This window comes from Panthera uncia (assembly GCF_023721935.1).
Source record: "Panthera uncia isolate 11264 chromosome B3 unlocalized genomic scaffold, Puncia_PCG_1.0 HiC_scaffold_1, whole genome shotgun sequence".
Classification (NCBI taxonomy): Eukaryota; Metazoa; Chordata; class Mammalia; order Carnivora; family Felidae; genus Panthera; species Panthera uncia.
In genome coordinates, this window is record NW_026057582.1 from 3,231,475 (window position 1) to 3,253,003 (window position 21,529).

Here is a 21,529-nt window from a genome sequence, read left to right on the forward strand (position 1 = left end):
TTAAGGATTCCTCGTGCATTTCCACTATAAAACACAGCCTCATGGGACCACTGTGAAAGACAGCCGAGGGGACAGAGAAGATGCCGGAATGATGACATTTGCCTTTTTTATTCCACCAGTAACTTTGAAAAGAATATTCAAACACTGAAACTGGCACTCAGTACTTCTTACTTTTGTTACTCAACGATAAAAAACCACCAGTTAATAAAAAATGGGCGGTGGATCTAAAGACGTTTGTCCAAGACCCACGGGCGGCCAACAGGCGCTTGAAGAGATGCCCAACGTCTCCAGTCAAGAGGGGAATGCAAGTCAAAAAGCCACCGAGAGACACCACCATGCACTCATTAGGTGCTAGAATAAAAGAAGGGACAACAAGTGACGACGGAGAAAGTGGGACCCTGAAACCCACGGCCACGTTCACAGCCACACGGCTCGCATTATCGCAAGGGATGGAAGCAAGCCCGGCGTCCACGGACAGAGGAGCAGACGAACACCACACAAGGGAGAAAGGGAGAGTGCACGGCCACACCTGGGGATGGAGTTCCGACACAGGCACGGCCTGCACGAGCCCTGAGGACGTCCTACGCGATGCCACCCATCTGAGGTGCCCCGAGGAGGCAAACTTGTAGAGACAGAGGCAGGTGAGAGGTCACCAGGGGGCGGGCAGGGGGGAAGCGGGAGTCGGTGTCCGGGGGGGGGGGGGGGGGGGGGACAGAGTTTCTGGCTGGGGCAATGTGATGACAAAGTTCTGGGAACAGTGGTGACAGCTGTGTGGCCCTGGGATGTAATTAATGCCCCTCGTGCACTGAAAATGGCAAATTTCATGTTGTATATGCTTCACCACGATTACAATAATCGATAGCATAATATACCAAAAAGCCACTGAATGGTACACTTTAAGTGGGTGAATTGTATGGCATGTGAATTATATCTCGATAAAGCTGTTAAAAAAAGCACATTCAAATGCTCAGCCTGGCACCCAACACACTCAACTTTGTTAATCTGGGCCACAACCGCTTTTCATTTCTAAGAAAGATCACACGCCAAGAAATTGGGAGATCTGAGCGCTCAGTGGCAGCAACCTGTCACAGTCGACTCAGCGAACACGAGCCGCTACCCTCGAAGGCGGAAGAACTTCTCAGGCCGTAAGGCCCTTTGGCACAAGCGTTTCGAGAACTCACTGCGGTGGTCTGACCGAAGCCGGTTACGAGCGTGGTCAGACCAAGAGCTCACACAGTCCGGCACCCGACCCAGCGACCACGACCACTCAAGCGTGTCTCGTTCGAAAGAGTCAAGTCCCGCACAGAGAGGACGGCAATCCGATCGCGTACAATAATCACCGCAGTAACGGAACTTGTAAGTAAAATGACGGCAGTCTGAGAGCACACGGCACGTGCAGGAAATCGGTGCGTCTGTCGGCAGTGTGACTTGAGGTGAAAAGCGGTCTGGACGGCTCTGTGGCCCGAGGTACCTACACTCAGGGAAGCCCGCACGTGACGCCACCGCCCACACGTGACGCCATTGCCCGGCCGGGGAAGGTACTCACCGGTTCGGTGAGGGTGCTGTCCTTCTCTAAGAACTGCACGACGCAGTACGCCAGCTGGAAAGGAGGAGAGGAAGCGTCAACCCCGTGCTGTGACCCGGCAATGCCGCGTCTCCCGCTGCCACGTGCTGCCCCCGTCCCTCCAGGTGGCGCCCGCCGGGCGGGCACGGGCTCCCCTCCACAGGCCCTGCCGGGGCTCTGACGGGGACTGTCGGGGACCAGGTGCAGCAGAAAGCTAAAAAAATCAGGAGACAGCCTTCTGGACTAACACCAACAGGTAAGCCCGGGGTTGATGGGGATTTTTCTCGTGGTCTTCTTGGAGACTGTAATGAACAAGTGACCTAAGAGCTGGGAAAAACCAAATTAAAATCTGCTTCCATCTTCAACCTCTGAACTATTAATCCCTCTTCTATAGAACAGTTAACAGGGGGCGCCCGGGAGGCTCAGTGGGCTGAGTGTCTGATTCTTGGTTTCGGCTCCCGTCATGATCTCACGGTTCGTGAGTTCGAGCCCCGTGTCCGGCTCTGCACTGACAGTGTGGGGCCTGCTGGGGATTCTCCCTCTCTCTTTCTCTCTGCCCCTCCTTCACTGTCCCTTGCTCTCTCTCAAAAATAAATAAACTTAATTAAAAAAACAATCAACAGGACCACGATCTGGTTGGATATAAAGATACTATCATCAGTTAACAGCAAAGAGAAGAAAAAAAATGCCTCAAAGTAAAATACTTCCCAGGAAGCCGACGTCATTAGAATCAAGTCAAGAATAGGCTTTCTGTGATTCATCCCAAGCCGCTCCCAACGTGAGGGACAGAGGTGCCCACTGGCTGCCAGAGCCACTCAGAGCTGCCGGTGAACAGGCACGTGGCCTGTCCCCGAACCTCGGCACTTGTCTACGCAGGATTCACGGGGGGCAAAAGTGAAGGAAAAACCTCCTCTTCTGGCAAAGTGCAGCCAGCTAACCAGGTATCAACACTTACTGACCGAATTTCCAGTGAAACTGTAAGTAGATTTCTGCAAACTGTAAAAAGCCCACAGCTTAGTTAAAAAACTCACATTTTCGTAGGCCATTTCACTGGCTGCAGAGAGATTTTTCCTTGAAGGAGCCAAATTTGATTGATTTATTTTTTAATGTTTATTTTTGAGACAGAGAGAGAGAGAGAGAGAGAGAGAGAGAGAGAGAGACAGAGCATGAGCTGGGGACGGACAGAGAGACTGAGACACAGAACCTGAAGCAGGCTCCGGGCTCCGAGCTGTCGGCACCGAGCCCGATGCGGGACTCAAACGCATGAACTGCGAGATCGTGACCTGAGCTGCAGTCGGACGCCAAACCGACTGAGCCACCCAGGCGCCCCCCTGTATCCTTTCAATTATCACCAGAAACGACATGTGCAAGGCGACGTGAGCGCACCCCCGGGGAACGGCTGGGGTTCTGTGTCCGAGCTCACTGCCGCTCACGTGGAGACACCCAGCTAGTGCACGCCCCCACCGACATAATGCTGCGGAGCACCCCTTACCTGTGGATGGTAGACGCTCAGAGATTTCACTTTGTGCAAAGGTAGCAACACCTTCAATAAGAAAATCTTGTGCTCTTCTTTTAGTGGTAAGGCAAAGCCATTAATTATGCTGCGAAAACAGAATGTATTCCAAGTCTGAATACTCACAAATTCCAGGTTAAAAAGCCTTGACTTTCAGCACAACTATCAGTGAGCGAAATGTAGGTTTCACAAAAGAGGCGGACATTAGCAGAAATTAAAAAGAAAATGAAATACCTTCCAAGAAGCATAGTCATTTTTATCTTCGTTAGTAACTAGGAGATAATTCTAAAATTCTGGTTTGCGGGGCGTTACCCAGAACAGGAGTCCCTGGGGGCGACACTGGCTTCTTTCGACAGGCCTGGAGGCCGGGCAGCTCAGGTGGGACTCCAGCTCCACAGCTGGCACCTTCCCTTGACCTTCACCCACCTTTAGGAAGTCACGCTTCCCCCGAGAAATTCGGGTTCATTACCCTAATGCTGACAGAAGCGAGTTTGTGTGTGCAGAACGGGAGCTGGTTAAGAATCAGCCAGAAAGCTGCTCCCTCCTGCAGAGAAAGGGGGTCTTGTGCCTAGTCTTTAAACTGAAGTTTTGGGGGCGCCTGGGTGGCTCAGTCGGTTAAGCGTCCGACTTCAGCTCAGGTCCTGATCTCGCAGTTCGTGAGTTCAAGCCCCGCGTCGGGCTCTGTGCTGACAGCTCAGAGCCTGGAGCCTGTTTCAGATTCTGTGTCTCCCTCTCTCTCTGACCCTCCCCTGTTCATGCTCTGTCTCTCTCTGTCTCAAAAATAAATAAACTTAAAAAAAAAAATAAACTGAAATTTTGGTCTCTGGTGTCAAGTAGCTTATCTACTGGTGCCCAGTTGGGCAAGCAGGCTTCGTTATTTACTATTTATCTGGTTTTATTATTAGGGAAGCACAGACACGTGGTAGGGCCACAGAGCAGTCAAGCGAGTTCTAGACTGTTCCGTGCCATCCAGGAGGCAGGGTCTGTCTAAAGAGGGCATTAGCGACAACCTGCTCCTTCACATGGGGGAGGCCCACAAGACCAAACAGCTCTTCCAGGGGGATAAAATCAGCGATCCCAGCTGCCGGGAGCGTGGAGGCCTGGGTGCACGCTGTGCCCGGCCGCGCTGGACACTTCACACAGCGCGCCGTCCTCGCGACAGCCCTGTGAGGGGATCATCCCCCACCTCGCTAAGGAAACGGCAGCCGAGAGTGGTTAAGGGAGGTCGTACAACTAGGAAGGGCCCCTGGACCGCTCGCTACGCTCTCCTGAGCGAGAGAAACCCGCCCAGTGTGCTGACGCAGGTCAAAGCAGAATTCTCCACGAGGACTGACGGTTTTTTCAAGTTAGATCTAAAATAGCGAGCACCGTCTTCTCAGTGCGACTGGAGCACAGATCGACTGGAAGCCGACAGTGTTCCCTGAGACAGGTTTCTTGTGTTCCGAAGCCTTTGGGGATCATCAGATTAAACACAAGCGCAGAGGACCCCTCCCCACGGGACCTTCAGCTGCTAATGCAGCTGAGTCCCCAGGGAAGGTGCCGGGAGAGCACTTCCAAGTTTATTTGGCTGTGGAACCCCAGCGCACTCTCTTTGGGAAACAGTGGGTTGGAGGTCTGATATAAAATCTATAGGTCACTGATGAAAAAAAAATGGTAGCAAGCAAGAACTCTACTTGGGTGAAGACGGTGAAATTTCTGAAACGTTAATGTTACAAGTATACATATGAAAAATTTATAAAATGAAAGCAATTAGAAATATTAGCATTTACTCAACACCCCCAAGGTATATAATAAATGATCCGTTCTAAATGTCAAAACGTAAACCCTCTTAGCCATCTTCAAGGAGGTATGTGGAACAGAATCCGTGCACAGAGCCGTGTACACGAGAAGGCTTCTTGTCTGGGGGGCTCTAACCCAAGACCTCACCCACCCCTTCCATCAAGCGAGGTCTCGGTTCCTTTGGAAACGGTTTCAATTGCCTCGCTCTGGAGAGGGCTGCGCGACTCCGTGAACTGGATCATTCTGGAATAAATTCCACGTCACTGCCAGGAGCACAGCACTCACCTCCCCAGGATTTCCAGTAACTCTGCTATGCCGTTGTGATGCTCTGTTTCATAAATAAACCTAGAAAAAGCAGTTTGCCATTTAGAATGAGACACCGAGGCAATAGCTGGAAAGACCACAATCCTCTGAACGAGGAAATGATGCACTTGGGGGGAGTGTCACACAGATGCCTGGTGCCAGGCACGCCTCCTGGAAAAGTGTCCTGGGGGCGGCTCACCCTTCCCGACGCGACTGCTCAATTTCCGCCCCCAACATTTTATTTTGGGAGTTTTCAATCACAGAAAAAGGTCGAAAGGTCTGTGCTGTGAGCACTCGCCTTCCAGCCACCCGTGTGTGACAATGAGCCACTGCCGTCCTCCCGACCATGCGTACATCCCTCTCCGTCCCTTAGCCTGATCTCTTTGCTTCGTGTCAGCCTGACTTGACGCCTTGCTCAATTTTAAAGTCTCTGAGAGTTAGGCCAGTCTGCAAGGGCAGAAGCTCCTTCCTTCCCACTGGGCCGTCTCACCTACGTCCTCACAGACACCCTGCTCGGCCCCCACGCTGCTCCAAGCACCACCTTCTGGAACCCTGACGTGGGCAGCTGATCTGCGTCCTCTGAGAAGCCTCTCCTGCTGTGCCCACATCAGCCTGAGGACAGGCGAGGACTTTTTGTCACCATGTCCCCGGTGCTAGAGCATCTGTCCCATGCCTGGAACACGTGCGGTAAAAGGCTGGGGACACTAAGGAGGGCAACGTGTCCCCACCGCCAGAGGATTTCCCCAGAAGCCAGGAGCTCACTCCTGCCCACGCCTCGCCGTGCGCCTGTGTGGTAGGAGTGGTGTCTGACAAAGGTTTCTGCCTCTCACTCGACAATGAAGTTTAGAGGCAGCTCCAGGCCTAAAATAAGAGTTTGTGATGATTACAGAAACCTGACTCTGAAATCTCGTCCTTGTTGGAAACAAGCGGAACGGGGCTGTCGAAGTAAAGAACAGGTCAGATACCCACAAGACGTGAGAGATTTCCAGGGGGTGGAAGATTTCTACGTTTTCGAACGGCCAGGATTCTTCAAGGCTGTGGGGCCTGACCGGGGCCCTGCGGGAGGTTAAACGGCATGGAAGGGAAGGCAGGGCGAGCGCGGGGGTCTGGGAACTGGAGCTGGGTGGGCCGCAGGTGGGCAAGGGGTTCACGTGGCGGTGGGGGGTGAGCGCCTCACGCAGGCTGGCGGCGGCACCTGAGCAGAGAACCATGGTGCCACGGACACGAGTGTGGCCACAGCACCGAGGTGAGGTGGGGAGTTACCCAGACGGCCCGGGGCGACCTGGGTGGCAGGAAACGGGCACTGCGGTCATATTGCAGGTGACGCGTTCGAGCCGCTGCTGGACACGTCCCTCATGTCCCCTCCCTCCCCCCACCTGCCTAGAGACTGGAGGATGTCCCCAGGGAGTCCTGCCCTCCGTGGTGCATGTCCACGGACAAGCACTTTAATTTACAGAACTCGACCGGACGCTCCCTTGTGTTTTGCTTGTTTTCTGGGTTTACAGGTGCCACGTCGTAGCTTTGTAGGAAGTGCAGCCACGACACCTGAGCGCCCTCGTTGGCGAGCTGGGGGCTGGGGGAGCAGTGTGCTGCACCAGGTGCCCAGAGACCTCGGAGCTGAGCTCTGGGCCTTGGGAAGAGGGGCCGAACCCTCAGAGTCGCGCGGGATCCAGCCACACTGGCCGACACGCATGAACAAGGATGGCCTTCAGCTACAATCCGTTTTGTTCTCCTGAGTCAACATTACTATGTTCTTACTGATAAAGCCTTCGTTGCTAATTATTTTAACCTGAACTGAAGGAGGTATAAAAATGAGAAAATTAGTACAATTCTCCTTCTTATTCTTCCAGACAGGAAAGAGAGGAAGTTGCAGATGGGAAGAAAGCCATAAAGACGCACGCGGAACAGGCCAGTGTTTCTCACTTGTCCAACTAAAAAGGAATCAGGACTCTCTAGAAGCTGAGCCAGAACCTGCTTATCAGAGACCGTCTCCGAAACGGACCTTCCCCCCTGCAGGACGTGCTCTGAGCCGCACACGAACAGGTGGGACCTGTCCCCCTCTCTGTGCATCTGTCGTCCTGTGAGTTGGTCAGATCGACACAGAAGGCAGGGTGAATGTGCTTCACTTCCTGGCCGAGCCTCACAGAGGCTTCTTCCCTCCTGGAGGCCGGCTGCAGCCCTGCCCCGAGCCACCCGGACCGGCCAGCCCACCGCAGGCCGTGTGCAGCACCAGACCTGCCCACGGGGCCCAGTTCCAATTACAGAACTGTGAGAAGTAATAAATAAATTAAAAAAAAAAATATGATAGTTACAGAGAAGACAGCTGAAACACAAAAGTGCTACACTCTAGCACAGAGCACTCAGAATTGAATTATGTGCAATAACTTTGGAATAGTAATCTATTTAAATATTTTATTTATTATATTGAGGTTCTTTAAGGTATGAGACCTTTTTAAAAAAAAATTTTTTTTTTTACATTTATTTATTTTTGACAGAGAGAGAGACAGAGAGAGAGAGAGAGAGAGAGAGAGAGACAGAGCACAAGTGGGGGAGGGGCAGAGGGAGAAGGAGATGCAGAATCTGAAGCACACTCCAGGCTCCGAGTTGTCAGCACAGACCGCGACGTGGGGCCTGAACCCACAAACCGTGAGATTGTGACCCGAGCCGAAGTCGGACGCCCAACCGACTGAGCCACCCAGGTGCCCTGTGGTATGAGACCTTTTAACACAAGTGTTGATTTGTGATTCTGCTATCTGAACAAAACCTATGTTTTAAAGAAAAAACCTCACTTTAGGTGGACCTTTAATTTTAGGCCTAAAAGATCAGAATTTAAACTGTCCCTGTTCTTTGTTGTTTAAACGATGTACGTAACATCTTGATAGATAAGTACATCAGCCACATAATGATCCTGTTCAAGAGGAAGCATGATGCCAAGAAACGTGAGCTGGGAACGTGACATTTAGGAATCGCAATGGCATTCTCTGACCGCAGTCGGTGCCGGTCCTGGGATGTAGGGACCTTGGAAGAAGCTCAAAGGAAGACCAGGCACACCGGGAGCTCTGACACCGGACTGTCGTATCAAGTGTGAAGAGACAGCCGCAGACCCCGGTGACCACGGGAGGGTGGGGTGGGGGCACACCAGGGCCGGGCTGGGCACGGGACAGGGATGGCCCTGGAATCCCCAGAGGCTGCTGGTCTCCACGGTGGGAACTCACTTCCCACATCCAGTGTCTCCATGTGTCTCAGGGCCCCTCTCCTTCTCCCTTGCTGGGTCATGGTGTCTAAGAAGGGACCCGCCGTCCTCTGTGGCGCTCCGGGCAAGGGCCTGTACGTCACCTTCACTCTGGCACTGTGGCCAGACTGTGTGAAACCTGCCTGCTTTCTTACCTCACAGAGGGGCCTGCCCACGGAGTGTGTCACTGCTAGGATTTGTCACCACTGGGACCCGTCCTGGAGTCAGGGACGCCCAAAGTCTTAGAATACACCACTCATTCGGTAAGCTTTCCAGGGATGGGTAAGAAACCACATTAACTCTCTCATCCATCAACATTCATCTGATGCCACCACGGGCCGGGCGTGAAGCTGGCCCTGAAAGCGTGCGGTGTTCGGCCCACACACCCCCTGCCTGTGGGGAGGCCTGTCGGCCAACCCAGGGGCTGCGGTGCGTCCTGGTGAGGGGCTGTGTCCGGAGGCCTTGGGAGGCTGTGGAGAAGGGCAGGTGGAAAGAATGTTCCAGGAGGGTCAACAAAGGCCGCCGAGGCGCCAGTGTGGAAGGAGCCGGAGGTGAGCAGAGACACAAATGAGGAAGATGGAAGGGCGGCCTGGAGGCGCACACGGGCCTCGCCCGGGGCTCATGCCCAATCACCAGTGGCCCGTGTGACTCAGGCAGCAGCAGAAACACGGGGATGTCGGCAGGCAGGTGGAGGGGTGTTCAGACGGTAAGAACCAACAAGAGGCGGGGGCCAGGGTGGGGGTGGGACTTGCAATGTCATGGAACATTCTTTCAAGAGCCGCGGGGCTGTGCCCTCCCCCAGGTAAACCCAGGCAGGGCAGCCTCTGTGGTCGTGCAGGCCTAGGGACGGCCGGGCCCACCTGCACCTGCCGTGGCCAGCGGCGCCCCTCCTGCCCCGGGTACACGCGGGTCCCCAGGCCTCTGGTACGATTCTCCATCTTATGAGTTTCTAAGGATCCCTGCTTTACTCCTCACTCCTGCCTCTCCGAGATGCACGGGGAGGGTGGAGTAACACACAGGCAGAAGGACGGACCGTTGGCTCTGGACAGGTTCCGGACGGACCCGCACCCAGGTAAGTGGAAACAGAAACACAGGAAGGCCGAGTGGGGAGGTGCTGGGGGTGGGTGAGGGAGGGGAGCAGGCAGAGAAGGAGGGGTGGGGGGGGCAAGGGCGGCCGCCCCCACTCCCCAGTCACCTGCCAAACGGAAGGATGGGGTGAGGGGAGCATTAGGTGTGGATGCGAGCATCATCATGCAAAAAGAGAGCTGGTACCCACACGTCGACTTACCTATAAAATATATTATTTATCTGTTTTCTGATGTAAGCTCTTAAGCCTAAGAATTTTCCATAGATTCTGTGAAGGGTAGTTTTAAGAAAGTCTCTCTCTCGAGGATCTTCACTGTCAAAGAGCTCTAAAAGCTTCAAGAAGAAAAAGACACTTAGTGGCTCAGGATTCCCGCTCGGGAGATTACGGCTTTTGTAGTTTCAGCTAATTTGTACCTACCTGCAATACAAATTTCTGATCAATATATTTCTTCGCTATATTAGGTTGGAAATCTGGAGACTCTAAAAATCTTAAGAAAAATTCATAAACAAGCTAGAAGGAAAAAAACAACAATGAATCAAATAACATGGTATTTTATGAGATGGAGATCAAAGACACCCATGAGTTGAATATCTGCCTGAAAATACTAGCCTTAAAAAATAAAGCCACATTATCTACAGAATTAATGCCAAATTACATGGCTTAATCAAGTTATAACTGACGATAGTAATTATTTTATTTAGCTAAGAACCACAGACTATACCCTTAAGCGGCATTTAAGCAAAATGGTACCCATGGCCGATGTCACCAATGCTTAACCGACGCTGGTCAGAGACCACAGTGCGTAGCAGCCACAGCCGGTGGGATCTACATCCTGCCACCTACACGTGTCCTGGGCAGAGCCGGACGGACTGGAAGCTGGGACGGCTTGGCAAGCGGGTCCCAGACGCAGTCACCCACGGCTGGGAGGTCCCTCCCCTGCATCAGAGGGTTGCCTGCTGTTGTGGTTACACCGCAACCCCACCTGCCTTGGCGGGATGTTCTGCCACCGAGACAGCCCCCCTTTGTGATCTGTTCCCCATCTAGCTCGTTCCCAGCTTCCACCTTTCCGTCTCCCTTCCTGCGGACGACCCAGACCCTGACCTGGCACACGGACTGCACACACTCTGCTCGTGCTGGGCTCTGTGCCTTCTCAGGCGTCCAGCCTCATCAACGACCAACTTTTTGCCTTACAAATGTGTTAGAAAAAGGTGTCAGTCAGCGGGTGAGCTCTGGGGTGCACTGAATCTAGGTACCGTAAACAGGAAGTATCTGCAAAGGGCTTCAATTCCATGGCTATCAACCAAGCAGTCATTTCCACTGCAGACATACAGACAACTCCGTATCTTTGTAGTTGGGGTAAAGTGTTCAAACAAACAAAAACGCCATTCGATGTTCTCACTTCTGCTGAAATGCCTTCCTTGTATGCACAGGTTTACAAATCACAGGGGCACCTGCCACCAGCTGGGGTGAAGCCTTAGGGCCAGTGCACTTGCTTTAGAGGAAAACCTCACAGACACACACATTCAACTCCTGCCCCGGTTTCGGGGGCGCTCCCAGAGTTCAGTACCTGTAGATGAGGCCAGGCCGCCTCTAACGTTGGCTCGTCCTCCTCGGGGTCAAATTCTGCTCCCGTAGGATTGGAGGAAGGTGGTAACGTTCGAAACATGTTAACTGCAAACTGAAATCCACATATTCTAGAATTATAACCAGGGCATTAAAAATATTTACAGATAACAGTTGAAAGAACATTTACAGAAAACATTAAAAAAACATTTACAGAAAAATATTTAATTCTAACAATTGCAGCTTCCGGTGGTGGTTGGGCTCGTCCTTATTCTCAAGATCGAGAAGCAGTGTGGATCCCCAACGAGATTTTGGGTCAAAACTGCAGCAGGAAACGTGGCCGTGGACAGGTGGCCACACCGAGACTCCTGCCTCACTCTGAGCCGCCAAACTCATGGACAGCTACCACCAACCGGTGCCGGTGGGCAGTGGGGAGGTCAAGGTCTCCACCGTGGGTGCAAAGCGAGGAGGCAGGCATCGTGCTGGGAAGGAAGGGTGAGATTATGAAGGGAACAGCGGAGACTGAACGACCGGGACTGAACGACCGGCAATGGAGCACCAGCCCCTCGTGTGAGCCTGCCCCAGGGGGCCCCTGCGATCCACAGAGGACAGCCAGCAGAGGGCCCAGGGCTACACGGTCATGATCTTACTCTGCGTGGACTCACCAAGAAATGACTTGAGAAGAGATTTCTCTGGACTTTGAATGAACCCCTCATGCAACTTGCTGCCTGTTTTTCTTTATATTGTCCTTTACCACGGACTCCCACCCCCACTCCGTTTATTTCCAGCTTCATAAAAGTCAGTGTTTTACGACAGACGTTTCTACATGAAGTCTAGAATTCTCTGGAGCACAGGTACACTTTAATGCCCACATGGTTAATCTCTAAATTAAGCACAACGTACACGGACAAATCGGTGATATAAAATGTTTGGTTTTTCTGTATCATCGATTTATAACCCACTCTTTCTTTATAGTAATTTAGATACGATTAGTTACCTTATGGAATCTCTGAACCCGCCATATGCTGGTTACAGAACCGGGCTCCGGTGACTGGCTCTCTCAGACGAGCAGAGCAAGACCTCTGCCCCTCCCCACCCCTCAAAGCACAAAATCCAAACACCGGCCACACAAGGTTAAGACCCAGCTCCATGACGGCGTGCAGGACGCCCTTGTGGACAGTCCAGGGCAAGCTTGCCGTCCAGGCATCCAGTCTCAGAGAGACGGAGCTAAAACCCCAGGTCATCTGCTGTGCTTCCTCCCGTCTTTACTGTACTGAGCCTGAACTCTGAGCCTTATCATCATGTTTCGTGAAGGAAAACACCCCCTCTTCAAGCCATCAGCTACAAAAGCCCCGAGCATGAAACGTCTGTTGTCCCTGTTGTCCGAGACGACGAGTAGGTGCAGAGAGTCAGAGCAATGGGGCTGAGACGGTGCAGGAGTGGAAGGAACAAAAAAATGGTTGGAAATCCGGAAACAAGTAAAAAAAAACCCTTAGTAAAAAAAGAGAAAATACTCCTAAAATGTAAGTAGAAAGGAAACCTGGGAACCTGGGGACAGGGTCCTGAAGAGACCTCCCAAACAACAGGGGACTAAGGAACAGAGGCTGTGACAGGTGCTGCCAGGTGGACGGGGCATGTCCCCTGTCACCGGCCCCCAGGGGACGGGGCAGTGAGGGACTCCTCCAGCATGCTGACCCCGAAGCCCACAGAAGCGAGCAGGCAGACTCGAGGGACTCCCACACCAAGGGAAGGCCACACCCTGGTGGGTCCCGCTCCCCCGGGGCTTGCAGAGGACAGCAGACCGGCCCTGGGACCCCCAGCCTTTTGCCCCTTCCTTCCCGGGCTAGGGAAGCGTGGAGAGTAGAGTCAGTTGGGATCTGGGGCCCGTAAGAGAGTGTGGCATTCATGAGCTGGGTTTTCTACGCTCTCCCTCAAAGCCAAATGGCTGGGGGCTCCCACAGTCACCCAGAGACTGGGGACGCTTGAAGAGAGCCAGGTGGGGGAGAGCCGCGGGCTGAGCACAGGAGGGCAGAGCCCACGTGGTGTCCCCGGGCGGCCAAGAAGTCGGGGGACACGCGATGTGCCTGCCTCCCTTGGAGACTCGCCAGAGAAGCCTGAGTCCCACCCGGGACGGGACTGCCATGCGGGTACAGGGGAGCCGCTCGGGCCCAGCCAGGCCCCCCTCACGTTCCTCAGCGGCCAGCCCCCAGAGAGACTAACCAGGGCCAGGAGAGCAGGGCCTGACGGACCACAGCCAGAGTGGGAGCCCCCCCACTCCCCCCATCATCGAACACTCATCTGGGCATCACTGGGAAGGTATCTGCGGCCAACATCTACAGTCTCAGACTGAGCACAGATCACCCTCGAGGACGCGGGGGGCCTCATCCACTCGGCCGGCAAGTCTGAGGAGCGGAGCTTTGGCTTTTCCTGGGGAAGAAGAAACCCCCTGGGGGGCAGCATCAGCTCCTGCCCGAGGGAGGTCCTGGAAATCCGTCTCTCGGGTTCTCTATCCTACTGGTAGTTTCTCTGATCGACCTCCGACGGACACACCTGGCTAGTTACGATTCTTAGTCAACTGGCTCTGTTCTACCGGAAGTGAAGCTATGGACTGCGTTCCCGGGTGAAGCCAGGTGCACCGTGTCACCAAATCCCAGACGTGGAGTCAGGAGTCTGCGGGGCTGCTGGACCAACTTGCTTTTAACGCAGAAGTCCTCATTTCAGTATCCCTGAAGGACAAGCATCCCCAATCCGGGAAGTTTTATTAGCGGCCAACTCTAATTGGCGTAAGTTCTTTCTTTCGCGAGACAAAAAAATCTCACGCCGTAACTTCTACTCACCTTTCCTACCACATGACGCTCCATTAATTCAATGCTCGTCTCTAGAAAAGGCTAAATGTACTAAAACGAACATCTGGAAAAGAGCAGAAGGCAAGCGGCAGGCCACCTCACATTATTCTTGGGTTTCAAAACTTCTTTGCACAAAAGCTTCAGGGTCAAGGGAGCGGAGCGCCGTGTGCTGACGTCTGCGTGTCTGGACGGGGTTCGGTCTGAGCACCACGCGAGGTGGTCTTCATCGTCCTCGTGCCACAAAAACCCACGGGAAGATGTGGACCAGATGCATTCTCACGCACCGAGTGAGTGTGCGCCCCGAGGTGCGGACCCAGCCAGGATCAGACTACGCAGACAGGCTGGCAAGGCTGCCTTCTGACTCAGAAGCAGGCCCTGCACGTGGAAAAACCTGCCCACGCCTCGGTTTTCTCACGTGTTGAAAGTGAGTGAATCTGCTCTCGGCACCGGGCCCGTGTGAAATGGGACAGTAACGCGCATGTGCGGTTTCCGCGCACGTGGGCGCACACCGGGCGGGGTGGGACTGACCCTGTAATACGAGGAAGCACCTGCTCTCTCGACACTCCCGCTTTCGGTGTTTAAAATCACCCCTGTGGGTGCTCCCCTCCAGAGGGCTGCATTTATGGAATTAGATGCAAACCGAACTGGCTTGGGAAGTAACCTTATGGGAAACTGCTGAGATTCCGCAGCATCCTGATGCCTTTCTGGATCTGTAGTACTCACGACCAAGGGGTGAACTAATAGAATGTTCACGCCCTGACGTAACTGAGGTACAGCAGAACATACTAAGGCTGACAACAGGAAGGGACACTCCTACGAACAGCACCGAGAGTCTGATTTCAGAGACAATGAGGAAAGAAAGGTTGATTATTCAGTCCTTCCTTCTCGACCACAAAGGCTGTTCCACTAAGTTGTTTATTGTTCTATTCACGTGAACGGGATTTATAAAGGTTGAGTCCACCAAAGGCCAAATCTCCATTTGTCTGGATGCTCTTCCTCCCACAACAGAAACAGATGCATTCTGGGGCTGGCGGGGTGAGGGGAAAAGCGGGAAGTTTTTTCCCCAATGTTTATTTTATTTCCTGAGAGAGAGAGAGAGAGAAAGATAGAGAGAGAGAGAGGGAGGAAGGGAGGGAGGGAGGGTGGGAGAACAAACAGGGGAAGGGCAGAGAGGGAGACACAGAATCTAAAGAGGCTCCAGGCTCCGAGCTGTCAGCATGGAGCCCGACGTGGGGCTCGAACCCATAAACCGTGAGATCATGACCTGAGCCAAACTTGGATGTTCAACTGACTGAGCCACCCAGGCAGCTGTCAGCACTTTTTTTTTTTTTTTTAACATTTATTCATTTTTGAAAGACAGAGACAGAGCGCAAATGGGGAAGGGGCAGAGAGAGAGAGGAGTCACAGAATTCGAAGCAGGCTCCAGGCTCCAAGCTGTCAGCACGGAGTCTGATGCGGGGCTCGAACTCACAAACCAAGAGATCATGACCTGAGCCGAAGTCAGCCGCCCAACCGACTGAGCCACCCAGGCACCCCAGCGTTTTGAAAAAATGGAACATTGTGTTTGGAAATGTTACATCAAATCTGAAAAAGCCAACAGGCAACAGAATAGACCACTGCAGCTGGGTATGATACAAAAACCAAAAATACAAATGGGAAACTAACACGAACACCTTCTCCACTAACAGTGACATAATTAGGGAATGTAATTAACAAGAGGAGCCCAGGAACACAGTCCCAGAAGTGACCCCTTGGTCACTAGGAACTCACTGCCCAGTCACAAGGCCCCAGTAGAGAGAGCATAAACCCTAATAAAGGGCACAGAAGAATATGCAAACAAATGAAGGAATCTTCCCTTCCCTGGTGAGGGGTGACGTCCTACTACAAAGGTAACTTCTCCACAAGGCAACCTGCACACTGAATGCAATCTTAAACATAATTCTAACTGGATTTTTGATGAACTCAAATAAGGTTAGGTGAATGATAAAAATCCTAGTGGCAATCTTAAGAGAAAACCTGTGCATTTCCTCATTTGGGAGGTTAGCTCAAGCCTGCTCTCGTGGTAGGGTCCAGGTGTTACCCCAGGAATGTGCACATTCCGCAGGAGACTGAAACCCAACAACATCAATACACTGAAAGCAAGTCGCTTGCATACCCTCATCAATCAAAAGGCGCAGACCTCTGACTGAATAAAGTAACCCTCAACTCCTTACTGTCAGCAACAAGCCTGCTTTAAATATAAAAACACAAATTGGTCACAAGTAAAAGTAAGGAAAAAGACATTCCAGGTTCACATGAGTCAAGAGAGAGAGCAGAAGTGGCTATATTAACATCAAAGTGGTTTTCGGAGCAATTAAGATGACCAGGGATAAAGAGGATCATTCCATAATGATAAAGGAGTCAACTAATAAGTAATGCTAGTATCTATGCACTGAATGACACGATATAAAACTTGACAGAACTGTAAGAAAAAGACAATAAGCAATCAGAAAATAAACAGTCCTGATTACAACAGCACCAAAAGATGAAATATTTATGAGCCTAAAAAAACACATGTAGGATCTGTATGCTGAAAGCCACAAAACAATGCCAAAATGGAGACGTACTGTGTTCACGGACTATGGGTAAGGTATCAGCTCTCCCCGAATCTACAGAGTAGTGCAATTCCAATCGAAACCCCTGAAGGATAGTTTGTAGATAAAACCAAAATGATTCTAAAATTTATATGGAAAAGTAAAATAACTAGATAGGCAAACAGCTTTGAGAAAGAAAAACAGGATCGAAGCATTCACACTACCTGATGTCAAAATTTACTAGGAAGTGACATGACGGTAATGAAGACAGTGTGGTATTGGCGAGAAGATCCCTAATCAATGGAACAGAACAGAGTCCAGAAACAGACTCACAAATATGGTCAGCTGACTTATGACAAGGGTGCAAAAGAAAGTAACCATTTCCAAGAATGGTTAGTCCTTTCAGTAAGTGGAATAGTTGGACAGCCATATGCTACAAAATGAACCTCAGCCAAAATGAATCACAGACCTAAATATAAAATATACAGCTATGAAACCACAGGGGTGCCTGGGTGGCTCGGTCGGTTAAGCATCCGACTCTTGATTTCGGCTCAGGTCATGATCTCACACGCTGACAGCCCGGAGCCTGCTTGGGATTCTCTCTCTCCTTCTCTCTACCCCTCCCCTCCGAAAGTAAACAAACATTAAAAAAACCCTATAAAACCATAAACATTTTAAGAGAAATATCTTTGTGAGCTTGGGTTAGGCAGAGACTTCTCAGATATGATACTAAAAGAAACAAATCATAAGTCAGACTTCATCTAAATTAAAACTCTGTAAAAGACACTGGGTTAAAATAAAAACATAAGCCATAGACTGAAAGAAGGTAGACTGGCAAAGGTTTGTATGTAGAATATGTAAAGAAGCCTCCAGCTCAATAATAAGAAAACAAGCAACCCAATTAAAACATGGGCAAATGATCTGAATAGACACTTCACCAAGGAAGATCTACAAATGATGAACAAGCCCAGGAAAAAATGTTCAGCATCATTAGTCACTAGGTAAATGCAAATCAAAGCCAAAATGAGAGGGGCACCTGGCTGGCTCAGTCAGTCAAACAGGTGACTCTTGATCTCAGCATTGTGGGTTCAAGCCCCACGTGGGGTGGAGAGATTACTTGAAAATTAAAAAAAAAAAAAAAAAAAAAAAAAGCCAAAATGAGGTAAAAGGACTGAGGACCCCAGTGTTGACAAGGACTCAGAGCAACCTCAATCCTTACACCCTGCTGGCACGGAAAGTGATTTAGGAAGTTAAACGTGTGACATGACCCAGGAGTCCTGCCTGTTTACCTGAGTTAAGTGAAAACCTATGTCCAAAACTTGCACATGAATATTACAGCATTTCTATTGCCCCACATGCCCCTCAACTGGGGAATGGATAAACTGTGGTACGTCTATGTAGTGAGATACCACTGAGCAGCTCACGGGAACAAACCGCTGGGGTGGACCTCGAACACATTAGGCAGAATGAAGGAAGCTGGATTCAAAAGGCTACAGACCGTATGAGCCCACCTACGTGACATTCTGGAAAAGACGACAGGGGAGAGCTGCGGACTGATCAGTGGTGGCTAGGGACAACAGGGGAGGAGAAGTCTTGACAATACAATGGAGTAGCAAAATAATTTTTTGGGAGGGTAATGAAACTGCTCTCGATTTTGACCGTGGTGGTGATTACATGGTTATATGCATGTGTCTGTTCACTAAAAAGACTGAACTTTGCTGTATGTAAATTAAGAATTAATTTTAAAACATGCTATGAAAGGATACTTCTTGCCCGTAAGTTCCTAAACCTCGGTTCACAACGTCCTTAGCATCTCAGGAGTTTCTCCACTGTGCCCCTAGATCAAAAGAAATACTCTTCCACTTAGGAGCTTTAAAAACGCCCAGCTTTACTGAGGTATAATTGAGATACAATTAATGGTATGTGTTTAAAGCGTACAATCTGATATTTTAAAAAATGTTTTTATTTTTGGGGGTGGGGTGGGGGGGAGCAGAGAATCTGAAGCGAGCTCCACGCTGACAGCCAAGAGCCTGATGCGGGGCTTGAACCCACGAACCGTGAGATCAAGACCTGAGGTGAAGTTGGACACTTAACTGACTGAACCACCCAGGTGCCCCTATAATCTGACATGTTTATCATATGCATACATCTGGGAAACCATCATGCAATCAGGATAATAAACACATCTGTCATCCCCCAGAGTTCTCAGAAGCCTTCTGAAGAAATAATAAATATACACCGGTTGGCTAGAAATGGGTATGGGTATGGGTAGAACTGGGGAGGTGTGGAGTAAGAGGAAATATTAACTGGTACGTATTTCGATTAGAAAACAAACGTGCATTTCTTTGATGGTTTGAAAACATTAAGCCAAGGAGGATTCTCCAAAAATAGTAAGAACGAATCTCAAAGCAGATATTGATATTACTGACACTGAAAGTACAAAAGTCCCCCTCTGGATTTCAGAAAGCACCACACGTTTTAATATGTTTACAGTTCCCTGCTGATGTTTGCTTCCCTAACCCATGCTCCTGTGACCGGCTAAACAAAAACAACGAAGCCGAAAGGGGAATGCATGATTTAAATCCTCACTTCAAAGAAATCTGTAGACTATTTGAAGCTTTCCTGCTTAATATACTATCTGCTTTAACCAAAACGTGCATTCCTCTCCCATTTCCAAAGCATCTTCACCCTCACAACACGTAGTACTTTCCAGAACACACTGTAAGTATCAGATGTGAAAATAGAGAAGAACGTCAACTCTCATGTGAGTACAGGACAATCACCCTGGGTCTGTGGGCAGTAAACCCCTCATAGGGACCCAAGAAGAATTGCTTTGCCCTTAATGGAAAACGCTGACTTGAACCCTAAGCATCAAAGAAATGACTTGTAAAGCACTATCTGGTCATTTACAAGCAGTAGAGAGGACAATGATGTGATGGGCTCATTTTCCCTGGAAACCTAGCCAATGTCCTGGTAAGAAGAGCATCACCATCACACCACGTATACAAAGTTTCTTACTGTTGTTTTAAGTTTATTTATTTTGGGATGCCTGGATGGCTCCGTCAGTTAAGCGTCTGACTTCGGCTCAGGTCACGATTTCATGGTTTGTGAGTTCAAGCCCTGCATTGGGCTCTGTGCTGATGGCTCAGAGCCTGGAGCCTGCTTCAGATTCTGGGTCTCCTCTCTCTACCCATCCCCCTCTTGTGATCTGTCTCTAAATAAATAAATAAATAAATAAATAAATAAATAAATAAAAGTATCTTGGGTGCCTGGGTGGCTCCATCAGTTAAGTGTCCTACTTCGGCTCAGGTCACTATCTTGCAGTCTGAGTTCGAGCCCCACGTCGGGCTCTGTGCTGACAGCTCAGAGCCTGGAGCCTGCTTTGGATTCTATGTCTCCCTCTCTCTCTGTCCCTCCCCTGCTTGTGCTCTGTCTCTCAAAAAATGAACGTCAAAAATTTTTTAAAAAAATTTGAGAGAGACAGAGAACAAGTGGGGGAGGGGTGGGGGGGGAGAGAGAGAGAGAGGGAGAGAGAGAAAGAGGATTTGAAGTGGTCTCTGTGCTGACAGCACAGAGCCCCACGTGGGCTTCAAACTCATGAACCATGAGATCATGACCTGAGCCGAAGTCAGAGCCACTCAGGTGGCCCAGAAGCGACATCTCTAACAAGCACCCAGGTGGTGCTGCTGCTGCTGCCTTGGAGCAGTGTGCTTCTGGAAGAGTGGTTCTCACCCTCTGGTTTTCAGACCCCCTTAAATTCCTAAACGTTACCGAGGACCCCAAAGAGCTTTGGCTTATGAGTCATTTCTGATGTCAACTGAGTTAGAAATTAAACCAGAAAAATTAAAAAAAAAACATGAATCCATTAAAAAATACTAAGCCCAGGGGTGTGTGGATGGCTCAGTTGGTTAAGCGTCTGCCTCTTGGTTTCGGCTCAGGTCATGATCTCATGGTTCGTGGGTTCAAACCCTTCATCGGGCTCCATGCTGACAGTATGGAACCTGCGTGCGATTCTCTATCTCCCTCCCTCTTTGCCCCTCCCTCACTCAAGCTGTCTCTGTTTCTCTCAAAATAAATAAACTTAAAAAAAGGAAAAAAAATAAGCCCACCGTGTCAATACAAATGCTATTTGAATATTTAAATAATTTTCCGTAACAATGTTAGTTATTTCATTAAATCTCATGTTACAGAAAATACAGGTGACCCTTGAACAATGCAGGGGCTAGAGGGATCAATCAGCCGCGCAGTCAAAAATCTTCGTATAACTTCCGACTCCCCCGAGAACTTAACTACTCATTGCTTACTGTTGACTGGAAGCCCTACTGATGACATAAACAACAATTAACACACATTTCGTGTTTTATACGTAGCATATATATTCTTACAATACAGTGAGCTAGAGAAAAGAAAATGCTAAAAAAAATCATAAGGAAGAGAAAATACACTTATGGTACTGTACTGTATTTATATTAAAAAAAAAATCTGGGTATAACTGGACCTTCCCAGTTCAAACCTGTGTTGTTCGGGGGTCAAACTGTATTTTGCAAAACAAACACAAATGCAGCGAGAAGAGTGGCATTTTTTTACATTTTTGCTACTCTCTTTACTGTCCGGCTTAATAGAAAACGGCTGGGTTCTCATGTCTGCTTCTATGCTCTGAATGTTGGTTTGGTTGAAATACAGGAAGTAAATGTCTCTTACGTGGTACAGCTGGAAAAGGGAGGGATAATTAATAGGTCCTTTTCAGAGAACCGTGGACTTCTTTGAAGCTACACCCAATTGACAAATGGTAGTTTCTCTTAGCGGTGAGGTGGTCTCTACATTAAAACCCAAGGGCGCCTCTTGCACGTTGAATGGCTCTCTGGCCCACCAACGATTACGGAACATCATTTATCGGTCATGGGGAAAATACTGGTTCAGCGGGTCATGTAGATCTTCCAGTGGGGACTCGTTTCGCCACATGTACTAAAAATCCCATCTGTTCACAGCGTCGCTGATCTAAGCAGGAGAGCCCGGGGCCCCGGGTGGCTGATGCTCGCACTGAGTGGAGACAAATTTTTCAAAATTCA

At 50.1% G+C, this 21,529-nt stretch overlaps 1 protein-coding gene and 1 long non-coding RNA gene across 7 annotated transcripts in view; one reads left to right on the plus strand and one right to left on the minus strand.

Moving 5' to 3' along the window:
* PPP2R5C (protein phosphatase 2 regulatory subunit B'gamma) overlaps positions 1 to 21,529 on the minus strand; it is a 127,689-nt gene that overhangs the window by 21,052 nt on the left and 85,108 nt on the right. For all 6 annotated transcript variants that reach the window (XM_049612134.1, XM_049612131.1, XM_049612132.1 and 3 more), the window contains 6 exons: positions 11,046 to 11,156; positions 9,896 to 9,988; positions 9,680 to 9,810; positions 5,142 to 5,201; positions 3,057 to 3,165; positions 1,547 to 1,600 (listed from right to left, as the gene is read on the minus strand). In XM_049612134.1, coding sequence (XP_049468091.1) covers positions 1,547 to 1,600; positions 3,057 to 3,165; positions 5,142 to 5,201; positions 9,680 to 9,810; positions 9,896 to 9,988; positions 11,046 to 11,156 — 558 coding nt within the window. The remainder of the gene's footprint in view (positions 1 to 1,546; positions 1,601 to 3,056; positions 3,166 to 5,141; positions 5,202 to 9,679; positions 9,811 to 9,895; positions 9,989 to 11,045; positions 11,157 to 21,529) is intronic.
* Positions 8,477 to 11,820, plus strand: LOC125909160 (uncharacterized). The gene is made up of 3 exons (XR_007453564.1): positions 8,477 to 9,097; positions 9,382 to 9,463; positions 11,285 to 11,820. It is a non-coding gene; the product is annotated as an uncharacterized LOC125909160 (long non-coding RNA).